Source organism: Drosophila takahashii, chromosome 2R (genome assembly GCF_030179915.1).
Source record: "Drosophila takahashii strain IR98-3 E-12201 chromosome 2R, DtakHiC1v2, whole genome shotgun sequence".
Lineage (NCBI taxonomy): Eukaryota > Metazoa > Arthropoda > Insecta > Diptera > Drosophilidae > Drosophila > Drosophila takahashii.
This window is the reverse complement of record NC_091679.1, coordinates 15,462,632-15,479,907: the sequence shown is the minus strand read 5'-3', so window position 1 is coordinate 15,479,907 and position 17,276 is coordinate 15,462,632. Positions and strand designations below refer to the sequence as shown.

At 33.2% G+C, this 17,276-nt stretch overlaps 1 protein-coding gene across 13 annotated transcripts in view; it reads right to left on the bottom strand.

Annotated features, from left to right (window-relative positions):
• The window catches only part of Nipped-B (Nipped-B cohesin loading factor), a 233,219-nt gene that overhangs the window by 36,188 nt on the left and 179,755 nt on the right, over positions 1–17,276 (bottom strand). For 12 of the 13 annotated variants that reach the window (XM_070213926.1, XM_070213924.1, XM_070213923.1 and 9 more), the window contains 2 exons: positions 2,200–2,348; positions 1,864–2,151 (listed from right to left, as the gene is read on the bottom strand). In XM_070213926.1, coding sequence (XP_070070027.1) covers positions 1,864–2,151; positions 2,200–2,348 — 437 coding nt within the window. Of the gene's footprint in view, positions 1–1,863; positions 2,152–2,199; positions 2,349–17,276 lie in introns of those variants that run through there. The other variant, XM_070213936.1, reaches the window with a different exon arrangement.

Here is a 17,276-nt window from a genome sequence, read left to right as displayed (position 1 = left end):
TGTTGCACTCTTTGCTTAGTTATTGGTAACTTCAATTTTGCTTTAATTTGGGCGCAACTCATCATTTTTTCGGTTGCCAAAGCTCGAACGTAGCGCTTAGTCCGCTCATCAACCTTAGGAACTGCACCTTTTCGGTTGTTCTGAGCATATTTTTGCGGAGACTTTAGGAAATTTGATATAGTATTGCGATGTCTGTTTATTGTTGTAGCAATAACACCCACTTTAACGCCGCAACTCGCCATCGTTTTGATTTTAATCTGCTCTTCGTTACTTAATTCGGTTCCACGTGGCATTTTTATTAAATTGAACCGTTTACTTAACTTAACTCTTTTTAAAATAACGCGATATAATTTTTAGTTCGGCGCTTATAAGTGATCACACAAATTTAGTCAAATTGTTTTAATACATTATTACCAGATCACACTCCAAACGTTAATGAAGAACTTTGCACATTTATCAACTTTCTATGAAACGCATTACTTTGCGTTCTTCATTATTTTAACGGTGCTAAAGATTGGGAGCTGATAAGAAATCAATGCCTGACGAAACATTAGTATATATAAGAGAAAAATTGTGTATACTCAAAACAAAACTGTCGCTATTAAAACGACGGTAATATAAAAAAAAAAATTGCACATATATCAATTTTAGTAATGCTGATCAAGAATATATATACTTTATGGGGTCAGAAACGTCTCCTTCTTGATCAGCACCAATAGCTGAGTCTATTTAGCCATGTCCGTCTGTCCGTTTCTATCCCAACTAGTCCTCTCAGTTTTAAAGCTATCGCGATGAAACTTTCCCAAAAGTCTTCTTTCTATTGCAGGTAGTACATATGACGGAGCGAGGCGGATCGGCTGTACATTGTAATAAGGTGCGTTTCAAAATTATACGACACCATTAATTTCTAAAATATTTTTTTTATTTAAAGTCGAATTAAGGTTATTGTGTTTGTATTTAATCGTTATAACAAAACAAAGAATTTCATGTGAAAACAATATAATATTTGCCTCCGTGGCATAAGTTATAACAAAATCTTGATTTGTTTCATAATTATACGACACCATTGATTTTTTCCGGTTCCAATGATTAAACTTACCCAAAATTTTTTTTCTGGTTAAATATAAACTAAAAGATTCGATTTTGAGAGTAATCCAGCTTTGGGCTGGATCCTTGATTCTTCCAATCTTCGGCCCATACATAAATATTGAATATTTCTCTCTATACCTTAAAAAAAGTTTTTTTCGAAGTCATTTCCCACAATTCGTCTTAACTTTTGTCTGGTCAATATTCTTAACACTTTTGAATCAAATAAGAACCCTGTTCAGTGTATTACGTGCACGAAACAGACCTCAAAAATCATATTTTCGGGTAAGTTTGATCATTGGAACCGGAAAAAATCAATGGTCTCGTATAATTATGAAACACCGTAAAATCAAGATTTTGTTATAACTTATGCCACGAAGGCAAATATTATATTGTTTTCACATGAAATTCTTTGTTTTGTCATAACGATTAAATACAAACACAATCACCTTAATACGACTTTAAATAAAAAAAATATTTAAGAAATTTATGGTGTCGTATAATTTTAAAACACACTTTATAAAATAATATAAAATAATATAAAATACATAATATAAAATACATTGTAACTTTGTAGGAAGTAGGCGTTTTGATTTTCCACAACTTAAAAACAAAATTTTAAATAGGCGCGCAGAATCTGGAACTGCAGCGATAGAGTGCGCATTAAGCTATTGGTATATAGTTTCGGTTGGCTGAAGCTAGCTTCCTTACAAGACCCTCATAATAATTATTAAAATCCAACTTTTATTGTGCACCGCTTCTGTAAAATATACTTACATTCTTTTTCCTTATTGTGCATAAACATTTCAGATTCTGTTAAATAAATCCAAATATTACGCATGCAGATTATTTTAAACCCTGCATCGATTCCGATTGAGCTTAGTATATCACAATACAATTTTTTAAGCTCGGATCTAGTTAGGTAGTCATCGTTTAAAACACAGAAAGATCCAAGCGAAATGAGTGCTTGCTTTTGAATTTCTTGATTGGCACAACTGCAGAAGAACATCAAGCAATCGAATACATCATCACAAATCGAAACCGGAAGTCCACCATTTGTCTCACCTAAAAGTATAAAGATGAAATTATCGCAATTTAATGAAAATAACTTACCTAACGCAATAGGAGACTTAAAATCAAAGTAGCGCATTAGTATTCCGATCGTAAACAAACTTCGGCGAAAACCAGGAGTGTAAATATTATCTACACTGTAGTTTCTTTGTATTACTTGATTTCGGGAAACCTCAAGAACTCTATAAAACCTAAAAAAAATTATGATTATTATGTATCTATCGAGAGTGACATAGAAACCTGTTTGAAAATCCGGCGTCATTCTTACTTCAAAAAATAATTACAAGAAGAACGCTATAGTCGCGTAACTCGACTATCAGATACCCGTTACGCAGCTAAGGGAAGTGCGATATGCAAGCAGCAAAACGACTGCTTACACTTCTTAAATTTCAGACCTTTTTAATGAATGGTTCGATTTGATAGGTATTAATCAACACAGCATTATTTGCCTTAACACTTTTCCGAAATCTTTAAAGATGTGGGCGTTATGGTCGGCGTGGCGCTCGGCTGAAACAAATTTGCCTAGGAAGCCCAAGAATATTTGTAGTTAATCTCAACTTTCTAGCTTTTGTAGTTTTCGAGATCTTAGCGTTTACACGTTCTCTCTTGTTAAAAAGGTAAAAGCAGAAAGTTGCCTACATCTACTGAGCATATTTCTGTATAAGAACGATTCGAAAATCCCACAGCGTTTGGCGTAAACCATCCTTTTTACAGAAAAAAAATATTTAATTTTCGAAAAAGTTATTTTGGATACGGAAAAGAAAGAAGTAAAAAGATAATAGCCAAACTTACTGAAAAAAAATTGGTCAAAGTGAAATTTTTTTTTGTAATTTAATTAATCTGTCGGCACATCTAATACCAATACAAAACAACAATTAAACTGAGGCATTCAATGTTATAGGGTAATATTAGAGTTTTTTTATATAAAGTTCGTCACAATACCCTACAAGGTACACTTGGAGCAAAAACGGTGTCACTCTCAAACGGGTCAACCAAAAAAATCGTCAAGTACCAAAAACTTTTGATTAAGATCCCATTTATACAAGCATATATTTATCTGATTTTATTTTTCACCCATCTTCGCGCTGGCACTACTGAAACGCAAATAAATTGAATAAGTTTGCTAGTTTGGGCACAACCTTTTTAGAAAAAATTACCTCATGAACTACGGGACTTCTTACTATTATTACTGTAAATACATTGTCGACACGATAAGAGGAGACAACTACATTTATTTGGAATTTTTTTCGTCAAATGTGAGATTCGTCGAGTTCGTCACATTACCCTACACTCCCCTACTTATTCCAGTTTGCCCGCCTTCTTAAGGGAGAGGTAGAATCTTGCCAAAAAAATTCGATTTTTAACAAAAAAAAAATTTTTTTTTGTAGATTAACATCTTAAGAGTATACAAAAAAACGAGTACCCTAACCTCTAAGACTTAAGGTACGTAAGTGCATCTTTAAGTGCGTTTTTCTCGAAACCTCGTTTTAAAAGCCCGTGTTCATCGGCATTTCTAAACGGCTCAACCGATCGTTTTCAAATTTGTCGCATATTTTTCAGCATTAAAAAACCCGCCCCCTCTGAAGCATTTTTTTTATTTTTTAACTTTAAACATTTTATTTTTAAGCGCAAAGTCAAATTTTGTAGGTGAAAAACGTATTTTTGACTTTGGACTATCAAAAAAAATTCTTAAAAATAAAAAATTAAAAAAAAAGCTTCTTAGGGGGCGGGTTTTTTTAATTCTTAAGCGAAATGTAAAAACAAAATGGAAATCCGTTAATTTTTAGCGGAGGTACAGTAAACACCGCAAAACGCCTTTTTTTAATATTATATATTATCCGATATATTATCCGATAGTATCGGCTATAAAAACAAGAGAGAACGCTATAGTCGGGTGCCCCGACTTTTTAACGAATGGTCCGATTTAAAAAATTTCTTCTACATGTCGATAGGTATTGATAAACACAATAAAACTGCATTTATACTTTTCCGAAATATTGAAATTTTAAAATCGTATATAAGCGATTGTGGGCGTTAGAGGGGGCGTGGCACCCTTTTGAAACAAACTTGCGCTGAGTAGGAACTCCTAGAATCTGCATGCAACATATCAATCTTTTAGCTTTTATAGTTTCCGAGATCTCAGCATTCATACGGACAGATAGACAGACGGACAGACGGACACGGCTATATCGACTCGGCTAGTGACCCTGATCAAGAATATATATATACTTTATAGGGTCGGAAACGCTTCCTTCTAGCTGTTACATACTTTTGCACGAATACAATATACCCTTTTACTCTACGAGTAACGGGTATAAATACATTGTTCCTGTTGGCTCCTTAGCAGAAAGTCCTTCAGAAGCTAGACACAAACTTTGTTTGTAGCCAGGCGCAGTTTTTTGAATCGTCACTAATAAGGAAGTAAGAAAATTAATTTTAAAAAATCCAAAAGAATTCACAAAAGTTCTTTAAATTGGAAACTAATTTTTTGGGTTACGTTGTTTCTCATAACGTGATCAAAACCGATCCCGAGAAAATTTCTACAATCCTAAAATACCCAATTCCTAAAAATATCCGAGAGCTTAGAAGCTTCCTAAGTCTTACAGGATATTATAGAAAAATTGGCCAAAATTACGCAAAAATTGCATAAACATTAACAAAATATTTAGAAGGTTAAAAAGTATCTAAGAAAGCTTCACGTAGAGCTGCAATACAGTTGGACGATTCGGCTGTAAGAGCTTTTAACGAGCTCAATGATAATTTAATCGCACAAATAGAACTGGTACAACCCGATTATAATAAAGGAGGACGAAAGCTAACTTCGGCAAGCCGAAGTTTTAATACCCTTGCAGATTTTAAGAATGAAAACTTGACTAGAATAACAACATGAATTAATAAACAACAAAATATTTTATAATTGAAAAAAAATAAAATTTTAAAATTTGTCACCCTATTGTTCCTATGGGAGCTATACGATATAGACGCCCGGTCGGCACGTGTTTTTACCCTAATGAAGGTATGCATAAAATAATAAGATTTGGAAAGTTTCATGTCAATAGCTTATATTCTGCGCGAAATATCCTGAAAAACGTTAAATTTTTACCGATTTAACCCTATTGTTCCTATGGGAGCTATAAGATATAGACGTCCGATCGGCACGCGCTTTTACCCTGATCAAGGTATGCGTAAAATAATAAGATTTAAAAAGATTCTTGTCAATAGCTCTTACACTGAGCGAAATATCTTCATTTTGTGAAAGCTATATCCGATTGTTCCTATGGGAGCTATAGGATATAGACGTCCGATCGGGTCGGCTTTCAAACTTGATCTGCGTACACATGTTTTGGGACGACTGTGAAAGTTTCAAGGCGCTATCTTTTAAACTGAGCTCGCAAACGGTATTGAAACAGACATACAGACGGACAGACGGACATGGCTATATCGACTTCCCTATTGATCCTGATCAAGAATATATATACTTTATGGGATCCTTCACTGCGTTACAAACTTCTGACCAAAATTATAATACCCTCTGCAAGGGTATAAAAAATAGGGGAGTGTAGGGTATTTTGACGAGTAAGGTAATGCGACGAACTCGTCAAATCTCACATATGACGTCACGTTAAAAATTCCAAATAACTATAGTCGTCTCCTCTCATCGTGTAGACAATGTTTTTACAGTAATATTATTAAGAAGTCCCGTAATTTGTTCGTGTGGTAATTTTTTCTAAAAAGATGGTGCACAAACTAGCAAACCTTTTCAATTTCTTTGTGATTCAGCAGCGCCAGAGCGAAGATGAGTGAAAAATAAAATCAGATAAATATATGCTCGTACAAATGAGATCTTAATCAACAGTTTTTGGTACTTGGCGTTTTTTTTGTTTGCGCCGTTTGAGAGTGACACCGTTTTTGCTCCAAGTGTACCTTGTAGGGTATCGTGACGAACCTTTTATATTGTATGGTGACAAATATTTTTTATTCTTAAATTTTAATTGTTTTTGTTGATTTTGTGTAAAAAACTCTAATATTACCTGATAACATTAAATGCTGCAGTTTTATTGTAGTTTTGTATTGATTTTAGTTGTGCCGTCAGTTGGATAGGATGGCTCACGCCAAAAGCTGTGGGATCTAACTCCGATGGATTTTTGAATCGTACTTTTACAAAAACATGCTCAGTAGATGTAAGCAACTTTCTGCTTTTACACTTTTAAAAAATATTAATTTTGGGTAAAGTTACATTAAAAAAAACAAGTCGTTCGTCACATTACCCTACAATTTTTAAAAGTGCAAAAAAAGAATGGTTCACGCCAAACGCTGTAGGATTTAGCTGCGTTGGAATTTCTAATCGTATTTTCACAGAAATATGCTCAGTGGATGTAAGCAACTTTTTGCTTTCACACTTTTGAAAAATATTGATTTTTGTAAAAATTACATTAAAAATTCGAATCGTTCGTCACCTTACCCTACACTCCCCTACAATTTTGCTCATTCATTAGAGCTACTGTGAAATGGGTTAATAATAAAAATTGATTTGATGCTTTTTGTTTGAATTGTCAAACCTTTTGCGACCAATTAGGTGCTATAAACAAAAAAAACAATAAAAATAACGGCCACTCTTCAAAATTAAGACTTTAATGCGTCTATTAATTTATATAAAATGGCCTTTCTAGAAATTACTGCCGGATATGATAAAATTAAGAACAATTACATATGTACTTTGTACAGACCAAAACATTTCAAAACGTGTTAGAAATATCTGAATTTAATAACAATACACACTATTAAATTTACAGTTTTTAACCTTAATAACACTGGTCGACAAAAAAAAGCCCAAGAATAAAAGCTACCAAACCTGAAAGGATTTTAGCTGTAGAGAACTACCTCATACTTGGAAACTTTCCATCACGTCGAAGTTTTGAGAAATCCGTGGTCAAAGTTCCAAATTTTCGATTTTTAGGAACTTTTTGCGACTTAATAGTAAGAAAACCCTTCGTAGCCCAGAGCCGCAATTTATCGGAAAAGATACTTTGCACCTTTAACTTCAAGATTGCCCATCACAAAGTTGAGCGACCTCTATTTCTTTAGCTACAATGGATCTTACAGCAGTACTTTTTGTCACTTTTTTTCATCTATAGTAGCCCGATATTTCCCTTGTTGAATTGAGACCCGTACACATACAATACATTAAAAATATCAGGCTACTATAGATGAAAAAAAGTGACAAAAAGTACTTCAGTAAAATTCATTACAGAAATAGAGGTCGCCCAGCTTTGTGATTGGACACTCTTGAAGTTAAAGGTTCAAGGTACCAGTTCCTCTAAATTTTTGCTCTGGGCTACGAAAGGTTTTCTTACTATTAAGCCGCAAAAAGTGCATAAAAATCGAAAATTTGGAACTTTGACCACGGATTTCTGAAAACTTCGACGTGTTAGAAAGTTTCCATGTATGAGGTAGTAATATACAGCTAAAATTCTTTCAGGTTTTGTAGCGTTTATTCTTGGGCCAAGAAAAAGTCTTGATTTTGTCGATCTGTGTAATTTGACCAGTTAAAGTTATTTGAATTAAAAATTTAAACTTATTCGTTTAAATTCTAAGTGACCATGCCATTTTATCCAAACAAATTCCAAAAAAAAAGCATATATGTTTGTTCCTTTCTAGGCCTTTAATGAATGCTCTAATGAAAGAGCCGAACAATGTAGTGGAATAACCGCATACACGATTATATTTTGGTATTGATGTTTTGTTTCCGGTTTTGGAACGTACCGGTACAGCTAAAACTTTTTAAGGTCATGAATCCGAGTAGTGAATCACAGCTTTGTTGTAAGTTTTCCCAATATATTTCGGTCCTGCATCGGAGTCCTTCTTCAGGGCTAGCAACAACATACAAATTATAAGCCACTTATAAACTAATGTTACAAAATTACATAGAATTTTATTACGCGACAAAAACACGAAAAAACGAGCGTATGCCGCGGAGTCAAGAGAGTAACTAACCTACGTATTTATGTTTGTTCAGTAAGTGTCTGTATAGATGTGCGCAGTTTTCTGTGTCTCTCTCGAAAGTTAGTCGAACGTTTGTCGGTATGTTGATGTGCACATCAGCATTTTTAATGTGAACCGTTTCGTGTAGTTTTGTTCTTTTTGTACCACTCTCGCTTCATCAAAATTCGGCAAGTGCCGTTTTTGGCATGCTTTACTCGTACACAGAGAAAAAAAACTAAGAACATTGCACTCAAATCAAGAACATTCGTTCTTAAAAACCGGGTAAGCACAAATGTTCTCATTTCGAGTTGAATGTTCTCAACATCAGAACGAAATGGTGTTAGCTAATAATCCGACATTGAGTTCATTTCGTTCTTTTTTCAAGTTGATTTTGTCCTTAATTCAAGAACATTTTTAAATCAAATGGATACAAAAATAAGTTCATTTGTTATATTTTCAGAACATTTGGCTCTCAATTCTATAGCATTTTGAATTTAATTTTAGCTAAAGATAAGAGTCATTTAGGATCAAAAGTAATTTATATGTAATATTAAGGTAGTTGTCCAATTACCTTTTCCAAAAGTAACTTCATCCTACACCTTATAAAGGTGCGGAAGTTTATTAAAGGCTGAAGCCAGAAAAAAGTCTTTAAGTCTCAATATCTGACTTGGCCTTGGTTCATGAAGGGCTAGACCCAGTTGGGAATTATAAATAAGACGAAAAGGGCAAATCTAATGGTAAGGTCGTATTGGAGCAAAGGAAAATGGCCTAATGCGTGCTAGGTGTCAAACGAAAACATCCTAACGCTTTCTAGGAAATCCATAAAAATTAGAGAATAGAGTTTTGAATCACTTTAAGTTGAAATGCAACTTAATTTTTGTTCATTCTTTAGTCCTTTTCGTTCTCAAACTGAGAACATTTTGAGGGATTGTGGTTTTTGAGAACAAAATCGATTTGATTTAAGAACCCTGTGCTAAAATAATAACATTTCGTTCTTATTTCAAGAACATTCTAGGCTCAACTAGATTTTAAGAACCAATTTAACTTAATTCGAGCACATTTAGAACATTTTTAACTTAAAAAGGGCATTTATATTTTTAAGAACATTTTCAACTCAGATGAGAACGTCAGAATTCTCTCTGTGTAGAGTAAAAGGGTATATTAGATTCGTGCAAAAGTATGTAACAGCTAGAAGGAAGCGTTTCCGCCCCATAAAGTATATATATTCTTGATAAGGGGCACTAGCCGAGTCGATCTAGCCATGTCCGTCTGTCCGTCTGTCCGTCTGTCTGTCTGTCTGTCTGTCCGTCTGTCCGTCTGTATGAACGCTGAGATCTCGGAAACTACAAAAGCTAGAAAGTTGAGATTTCGCACACATATTCTTTGGCTTCCTACGCAGCGCAAGTTTATTTTAGCCGAGCGCCACGCCCCCTCTAACGCCCACAATCGCCCACTAACGATTTTAAAATGGGTCCTGCGCCCACATCTTTAAAGATTTCCGAGAAGTATAAATGCAATTTTGTTGTGTATATTTATACCTATCGAAATGTAGGAGACATTTTTCAAATCGGACCATTCATTAAAAAGTTATACGCATTCAAAATTGTCAATATATATCTATCTCCCTCGCACTCCCTTTAGCTGAGTTACGATTATTAGTCGGGACACCAACCCGAGTACAACGTTCGCACTCCCTTTAGCTGAGTGACGGGAATTAGATAGTCGGGACTCCAACCCGACTATAGCGTTCTCTCTGTTATGTCTGATTTATGGCCCGGTATTCTTGTTTTTAATTTGGCCGTTGATGTTCCAATATATATTTATTGCATTTTTCTGAGACGTTACCAGCACACGGAATTTTATAAAAAATATTGTGTTTGTCGATTGTTTGAATTTTACTTTTCATATTACTAAATAGTGATGCCTTTGTTTTTATCAGGGACCGAAAATAACTGTTATTGTAAATTTTTCTTACCAAAAAAATCATGCACTTAGAAGAGTCCAAAAATTTTTTTAAATACACCATTATTTTTGTTAGCCATTGTAGTTTACAAATCCGTAATGATTTTTATATATTTAATTTTTATAATAAAAGTCAAAAATAACTGTTATTTGTTGATTTTTATGTATAACAGTTATTTCCTTGACATTTAAAAAAAAATTAAATAATTAAAAAAACATGCTAACCGAGTTTTAAATATCTTACTAAAAATCTTAAAAAAAAAAGCCAATCGTGCATATTGTATAACTATATTTTTTAAAACTTGTTTTACCCACAAAATCGCCATAAATCAAGTTTGAGTTTTATTTTTGATCACGACGAGTAACGGTTATTTGCAGAGCATGTAAAAAACAGTTGATCGTTTTTTCGTTTGCTGTCTCGGTCTGAACAAAACCGAAAAAATTGTAAAAATTTGGTTTCGGTCTAAGCGAAACCCTTCATTTCCGTTTGTTTCGGTTTTCGGTTGACCGTTCTCAACTGAAAATAAATTTTTTCGGTCCTTCCAAAAACCGATTTTTGGGATCGTTTGTATGAAACGGTCCGAAAAAACTGTTAGTAGATGAACAAAACTTTGAAATGCTCAGTAAAAACGGTCTTTTTTGACAGTTCTGCCTTTCCTTTGCCTTACACCTTTAAAAATTTAACCTGATATATAGAACATCTATTTGAAAATACATATACGGTAAATAACAATTATTAGCATTACAATTGCTGATATCATTGTCTTCTAAAGAATACGCTGTTTTCAAGTTTTATGATAAAGCGCCATTGGTGATGTTGTTATACGAGTAAAGACATACAATGGCCATCATCTTCTGAAGAACTCGCGGCTTCTAAAGAATACGCTGTTTTCAAGTTTTATGATAAAGCGAGTAAGGATATACAATGGCCATCATCTCCTGAAGAATTCGCGGATTAAAGTCTTGTAAGATATAGCCTCTAGGTGATGGTGTTATACGAGTAAATATACATAATGGCCATCATCTTCTGAAGAACTCCCGGTTTTTTATTTTCTTTGATAAAGCGTCTAAGAGATAGTATTATCCGAGTAAATCATCTTCATCTTCTATAATCTTCTAAAGAATTCGCGGTTTTTCATATTTTACATTAGTTAAAACAAGGGTATAAAGATAACTGGAAATATTGGTCTGCTAAAGTTTTGTACTTGGCGTTCAGCTTAAGACACAATAAAATCCAAAATACTCTTTATTTAAGATTTTTATAAATAAAAAATAGAATTATTTTTAAAAATTAAATTTAGAAAATGTAATTAAATTTAAAATATTTGGAAAAAACAAACAAATTTTTTGGTGTATAGAACATATTCTGTGTTTAAACACATAGGTATAAAAAGTTAAAAGACCGCTTTTGTTCTCCGCTCAGTTCAAACGGTCTTTGATCAACCGAAACCGTTTTGAAACAAAAAAATCGGTTACTTGTTGAGCAAAGACCGAAAACCTTTTGAAACAAAATAAACAGTTTCTATGTGACTATTTGCTCAAAGGCTCCCAAAGTGAGAGTTATTTTGAGACAGCTAGAAATAGTCAACTGTTTTTTACATGCTCTGGTTATTTGTCAACTTTTATTATAAAACTCAAAAAATAACAGTTTTTCTGTGAGTTTTACTTCACGAATCCGAAAATAACTGTTAAAATGTGTTTTTTAACATAAAACTCATAACTGTTAGGGTCCCTGGTTCTTATGGGCTTATAGGCTAATTGAATTTTGTCACGGTCGAAAATATTTAAGGCGTTCAGAGAAATTTGGAAAGTATATAAAGGATTTGTACACCCAAAAAACGCCTGAGTGTCAATTTAATAATTGTGGGTTACAATGATCCCAAATGAGTGTCAAAGGTATTCGATACTAAATAGTGTCATTTTGATAAAACTATGGTCACATCGATGCCAATAATTAATTTCTGATTTTCGATGTTCGAACCAAGCCTATCGCGACGGCGATTACTGAAGTATCGATTTCGTTTTATAATTGTCAAGAGTGCACTCACGCGTAAAATAATGCCATGTCCCAGTTGGTAGGGCGGCTGCCCCTGATGCGAGAGGACCGAAGTTCGAAATCCGAATAAGTCAGAGTTAGTAAAAAGTTTGGTAATACTTACTATTATATTAGCGGGCTCACCCCCGAAATTCGCAAAAAAAATTATCCTCGATGGACCGCGATTTCTTAAGAATTTACGTGCAAAAAGAACAAAAAGCGGTCGGTCATGGTTCTCTTGTAATTGAATTTCAAAGTTCCCGGGTTTGCTATAAAAAAACAAGTTTGCTTTTCTAACGTTTGCAATAAAAATCATATATGTATATATGCACCCATTTCCATTTTCTTTTTTTTTTATCAAAATAAGACTAATTTAAAATTCCAAGTTAAATTGGTATTATAGGGAAGTAGTCCTCACAACCGCGTAAAAATGATCCTCGATGGATAGCGATTTCTTAAGAACTCTTACAGTCATGTGAAAAATAATAGGGACACCTTGTAACGTCTGAGAAAAATCTCTATAAAGTTACTATTTTTAGTTATTCTGCTGGTATCAAAATTTTTTTCAGTTGGTTGATGCTTGTACTACTTAAATAAAAAGACAAAAAAAAAAATTCAGTGCTATATCCCATTTTGGGTGTGAAAAATAATAGGGACATAATCAGAAATTCTATGATATTGTGAATATTTAAGGAAAAAGTAAAAACCACTTTATTTTTTACCTTCTTTTTATACTTTTTTATTATTTTAATTGGTTGAAAGTTTTCTCGCAAAACGTTATTTTCGACTAGCGATGATATTTTGTAATAAAATATCCTTGTTCGCTTAACTTAGGATAACATGACATTTTTGTTAAAGTGTTTTTTTTCTTTAAGGCTTTTTTTAGAGTTTACTATACATATTTGATCAGAATTAGGACCGGGGACTGAGCATATCAACATTACCAGTCGACATTTGTATTCGAAAACTACATTTTTGCATCATTCAATGTGAGTTTCGTATTGTTCACCTACTGAAATACCAATTTAAGGGGCATATTGCCTTTTATCTGGACCAAAAACACTTCAATGATCGTTTTTATTAAGACTCTGCTGTCATTCGTGTCTTCAATACGATAGACGGGACCACACAAAGTTGCAGGAGATTAGGCCTTTTCTTTTTTAATGAGAACTTAAGCAAAAAAGGCCAAACATATATATTTGTGTGCCATCGAACCGTTGGCCATTGAGCCATTTCATCACAGACCGTGCCATATGATTCTGGGCACAGGCTATCATTTTTGACTGGTGCTGTATCGTCTAAAATAATAACTATATTTGGTTGGCTTGGCCTTACATTTTTTGCGGCAAGTTTTAAAGACATTTTAATACGTCTTTTTTAAAGAATAATCGACTTTTGACGATTAGGAAATACAAACGCGTCTTGTCTACAGTGTTTTTTAAATATTGCGCTCCAATGTTTTGGACAACTAAGTGTTTTAACCTCGTGCGGTGAACTTTTTACAACGGTTTATTACTTTTGGATACAATTCCTGAATTTTCGAATCACTTTACGAAAAAAGACAATTTTTTTAAAAATTTGTTGAGTAAATTTTAAATTACACGTTGCAAGCCAGTTTTCTTCTCGTTTTTAATAAAAAAAAAGTTATTGAAAACAAGTTTTTAGATTTTTAATTTTTAAAAGAACTTACTGTGATTAGTTTTGTATTAGTGAGAAAAACTAAATTGTAAAAACTACAATATTTTGGGGGCAAGTGTCCCTATTGTTTCTCACATGTTAAACTGATGCAGTCATGCAAAATAATCAAAATCTCCAATACCATGTTAAAATTTTTTTTCTCAAGTCAATTTTTTTTCATGTTTAAGCATTTATTGAAGAAATCTAGTGAGAAATTTTTTGATTATTTTTTTTTATGGAGATACGTAAGTTGGAACATTTTTCTTGCAGGTGTCCCTATTATTTTTCACATGACTGTATAACCATGGATGACATGTGTATTTTTATTATGATAATCAGAAGAAATCGCGGTCCAAGGAGGATTATATATTTTAACCTTTCTTTTAGTCTTTTCCACCCAAAACCAATTATAAAACTTGAAATTGTTTTCTGAGCGACACAACAACCCTTATTCAGCTAGAACTACTTGTTTAATACTGAAGAAGAAAAACTGCGCCGCAGGCGAAAGAATTTAAGAAAAAGTCGCCGTCATTTAAAACTCCAAATAAAAGGCGCACTAAATTGAGACTTGGTGGCAGCCCCACAACAGAAGAGTTAACTAACTGTCAAAAATTAATCTAAAAACTATCGAAAAATAACATAAAACCGTCATACTAACAGCTGATAATATAAACAAAATTTCAAACTAATAAAAAAACAATGTCGGCAGAAAGAAAGTTTCGCGGTAAAAATTATACCGATGAACAGGAGAACCGGTGTCTTCGGGATCGCCAACAGTTATAAAACTGCCGCTTGCGTAGAATCTAAGAGTTATTAGAAGCTTAACCCATGACTGTATTTTCGCAAGCGAACCCTTTTAACAAATTCTTCATCACTGTTATGTTCGAAGTAATTTCTTTGGTCTTGATATTTGCGTCAATAGGTTCGTACTTCAGACAAGTTGACGATATCCCACAGAGTTGGAAGATAAATTGCTCGGGAATTTATTTTAAAATCAATTGGATGACTTTAACAATCTTGATTTATATTTAACTGTAAATAGAATCACCTGTTTTCGAATGAAGAGTGGAACCAGATTGACAACGCTCAAATGTCTGGCAACACTTGCGCACAATCCAACCGCACAAATTTGGCACGGTGCGTTGGACCTGCGCTAACATAACGACGAGTAAACCATTTTTTGCTAATCGCTCCGTTGTCCCGGCAGGAAAACTAAAGTACGGACGAGAGAGAGAGAAAGAGAGACGGCCAATGTTTTTTTTTGTCTGGTTTGGAAACACCTGATCAAAATTTTACTATTTGGATACCAGAACGTATAATTTAATAGATGCAATTCTTAGTCAAAGTGTGAAGCTAGCCCGTGAAATGCATAAGTAGTTATTGTTTTCATTTTAAAAAAATTTTTAATTGGTTTTCACATTTGAATGTAAGAAACGCAATGACACACAAACACATCGACAAATTGGCATGTACACAAGTATGTGATCATTAAATTAGGATAAAACACCTAATGGATGCAATTCTAAATCAAAATGTGTATGTATCCCGTAAAATATTCAGCAGTTTTAGTTTCTGGGCTCTACTCTAAAACTGTAAAGAAATTAGAAAAACTATTGATATATGCGTATACACACGTTCATACGAACATATGCAATTATGTGGGGGAGTGTAGGGTAATTTGACGAGTAGGGTAATGTGACGAACTCGTCGAATCTCTTATATGCAGGGAACGAAAATAACTATTATTGTAAATTTTTCATACAAAAAAATCACGCACTTAGAAGGGTCCTAAAAATTTTTTAAATACACCACAATTTTTATTAGCCATTGTAGTTTACAAATCCGTAATGATTTTTATGTTTTGATTTTTATAATAAAACTCAAAAAATAACTGTTATTTTTTGATTTTTATGAATAACAGTTATTCCTTTGACATTTTTGAAAAAATGAAATAATTAAAAAAAACATGATACCCGTGCTTTTTATAACTTACTAAAAATTTGTTAAAAAAGGCAACCGCGCATATTTTATACCTATATTTTTTTAAAATTTTGTTTACCCACAAAATCGCCATAAATCAAGTTTGAGTTTTATTTTTGATCACGACGAATAACTGTTATTTGTCAACTTTTATTATAAAACTCAAAAAATAACAGTTATTCTTTGAGTTTTACTTTACAAATCAGAAAATAACTGTTAAAGTGTGATTTTTAAAATAAAACTTGTAACAGTTACGTTCCCTGCTTATATGACGTCATAACCAAAATTCCAAATAAATGTAGTCGTCTCCCCTTATCGTGTCGACAATGTATTTACAGTAATTTGTTCGTGAGGTAATTTTCGCTAAAAATGTAGTGCGCAAACTAGCAAACCTATTCAATTTACTTGTGTTTCAGCAGTGCCAGAGCAAAGATGAGTGGAAAATAAAATCAGGCAAATATATGCACGTATACATGAGATCTTTATCAACAGTTTTTGGTACCTCGCGTTTTTTTCTTTTGCGCCGTTTGAGAGTGACACCGTTTTTGCTCCAAGTCTACCTTGTAGGTTATCGTGACGATTTTTTGTAGGGTATTGTAACGAACTTTTTTTATTCAAGAATTTTAATTGTTATCGTTGATTATTTGTAAAAAAAATACAATAATACCAGATAACATTTACTGCTGCAGTTTTATTGTTGTTTTTAATAGTAAGGTCAGTTTAATTTAATTAAACAAAAAAAAATTTTTTAATTTAAAAAATTGCATTTTGACCAATTTTTATACCCTTGCAGAGGGTATTATGATTTCAGTCAGAAGTTTGCAACGCAGTGAAGGAGACGTTTCCGACCCCATAAAGTATATATATTCTTGATCAGCATCACTAGACGAGTCGATCTAGCCATGTCCGTCTGTCCGTCCGTTTCTACGCAAACTAGTCTCTCAGTTTTCAAGCTATCGGGATAAAACTTTCCCAAAAGTCTTCTTTCTATTGCAGGTAGTATATAAGTCGGAACCAACCGGATCGGACAACTATATCTTATAGCTCCCATAGGAAGGATAAATAAAAAAAAACGTAAAAAAAATCTAGCTCCGGTGTTTTTTTGAAATATTACCTTCTACTCTTGGGAATATTTTTTTTTATATATTTCTGAATTTCGGTTTTTTTGTTTTTTAAATCGGATCACTATATCATATAGCTGCCATAGGAACGGTCAAAAAATTAAATGGAAATTATTGAGAAAAAAATTATATCTTTGTTGGTTTTTATTACATTCCCTTCTACTCTGGGATATAACTATTTTTAAATATTTCCGAATTTCGATTTTAATTTTTAAAAGATCGAACTACTATATCATATAGCTGTGATAGAAACGATCGAAAAATTAATGTGAAATAATAAGAAATTTAACATTTTTGCGATTTGTAAATAAATAGAATGATCTGCAAGGGTATATAAGCTTCGGCTTGCCGAAGCTAGCTTC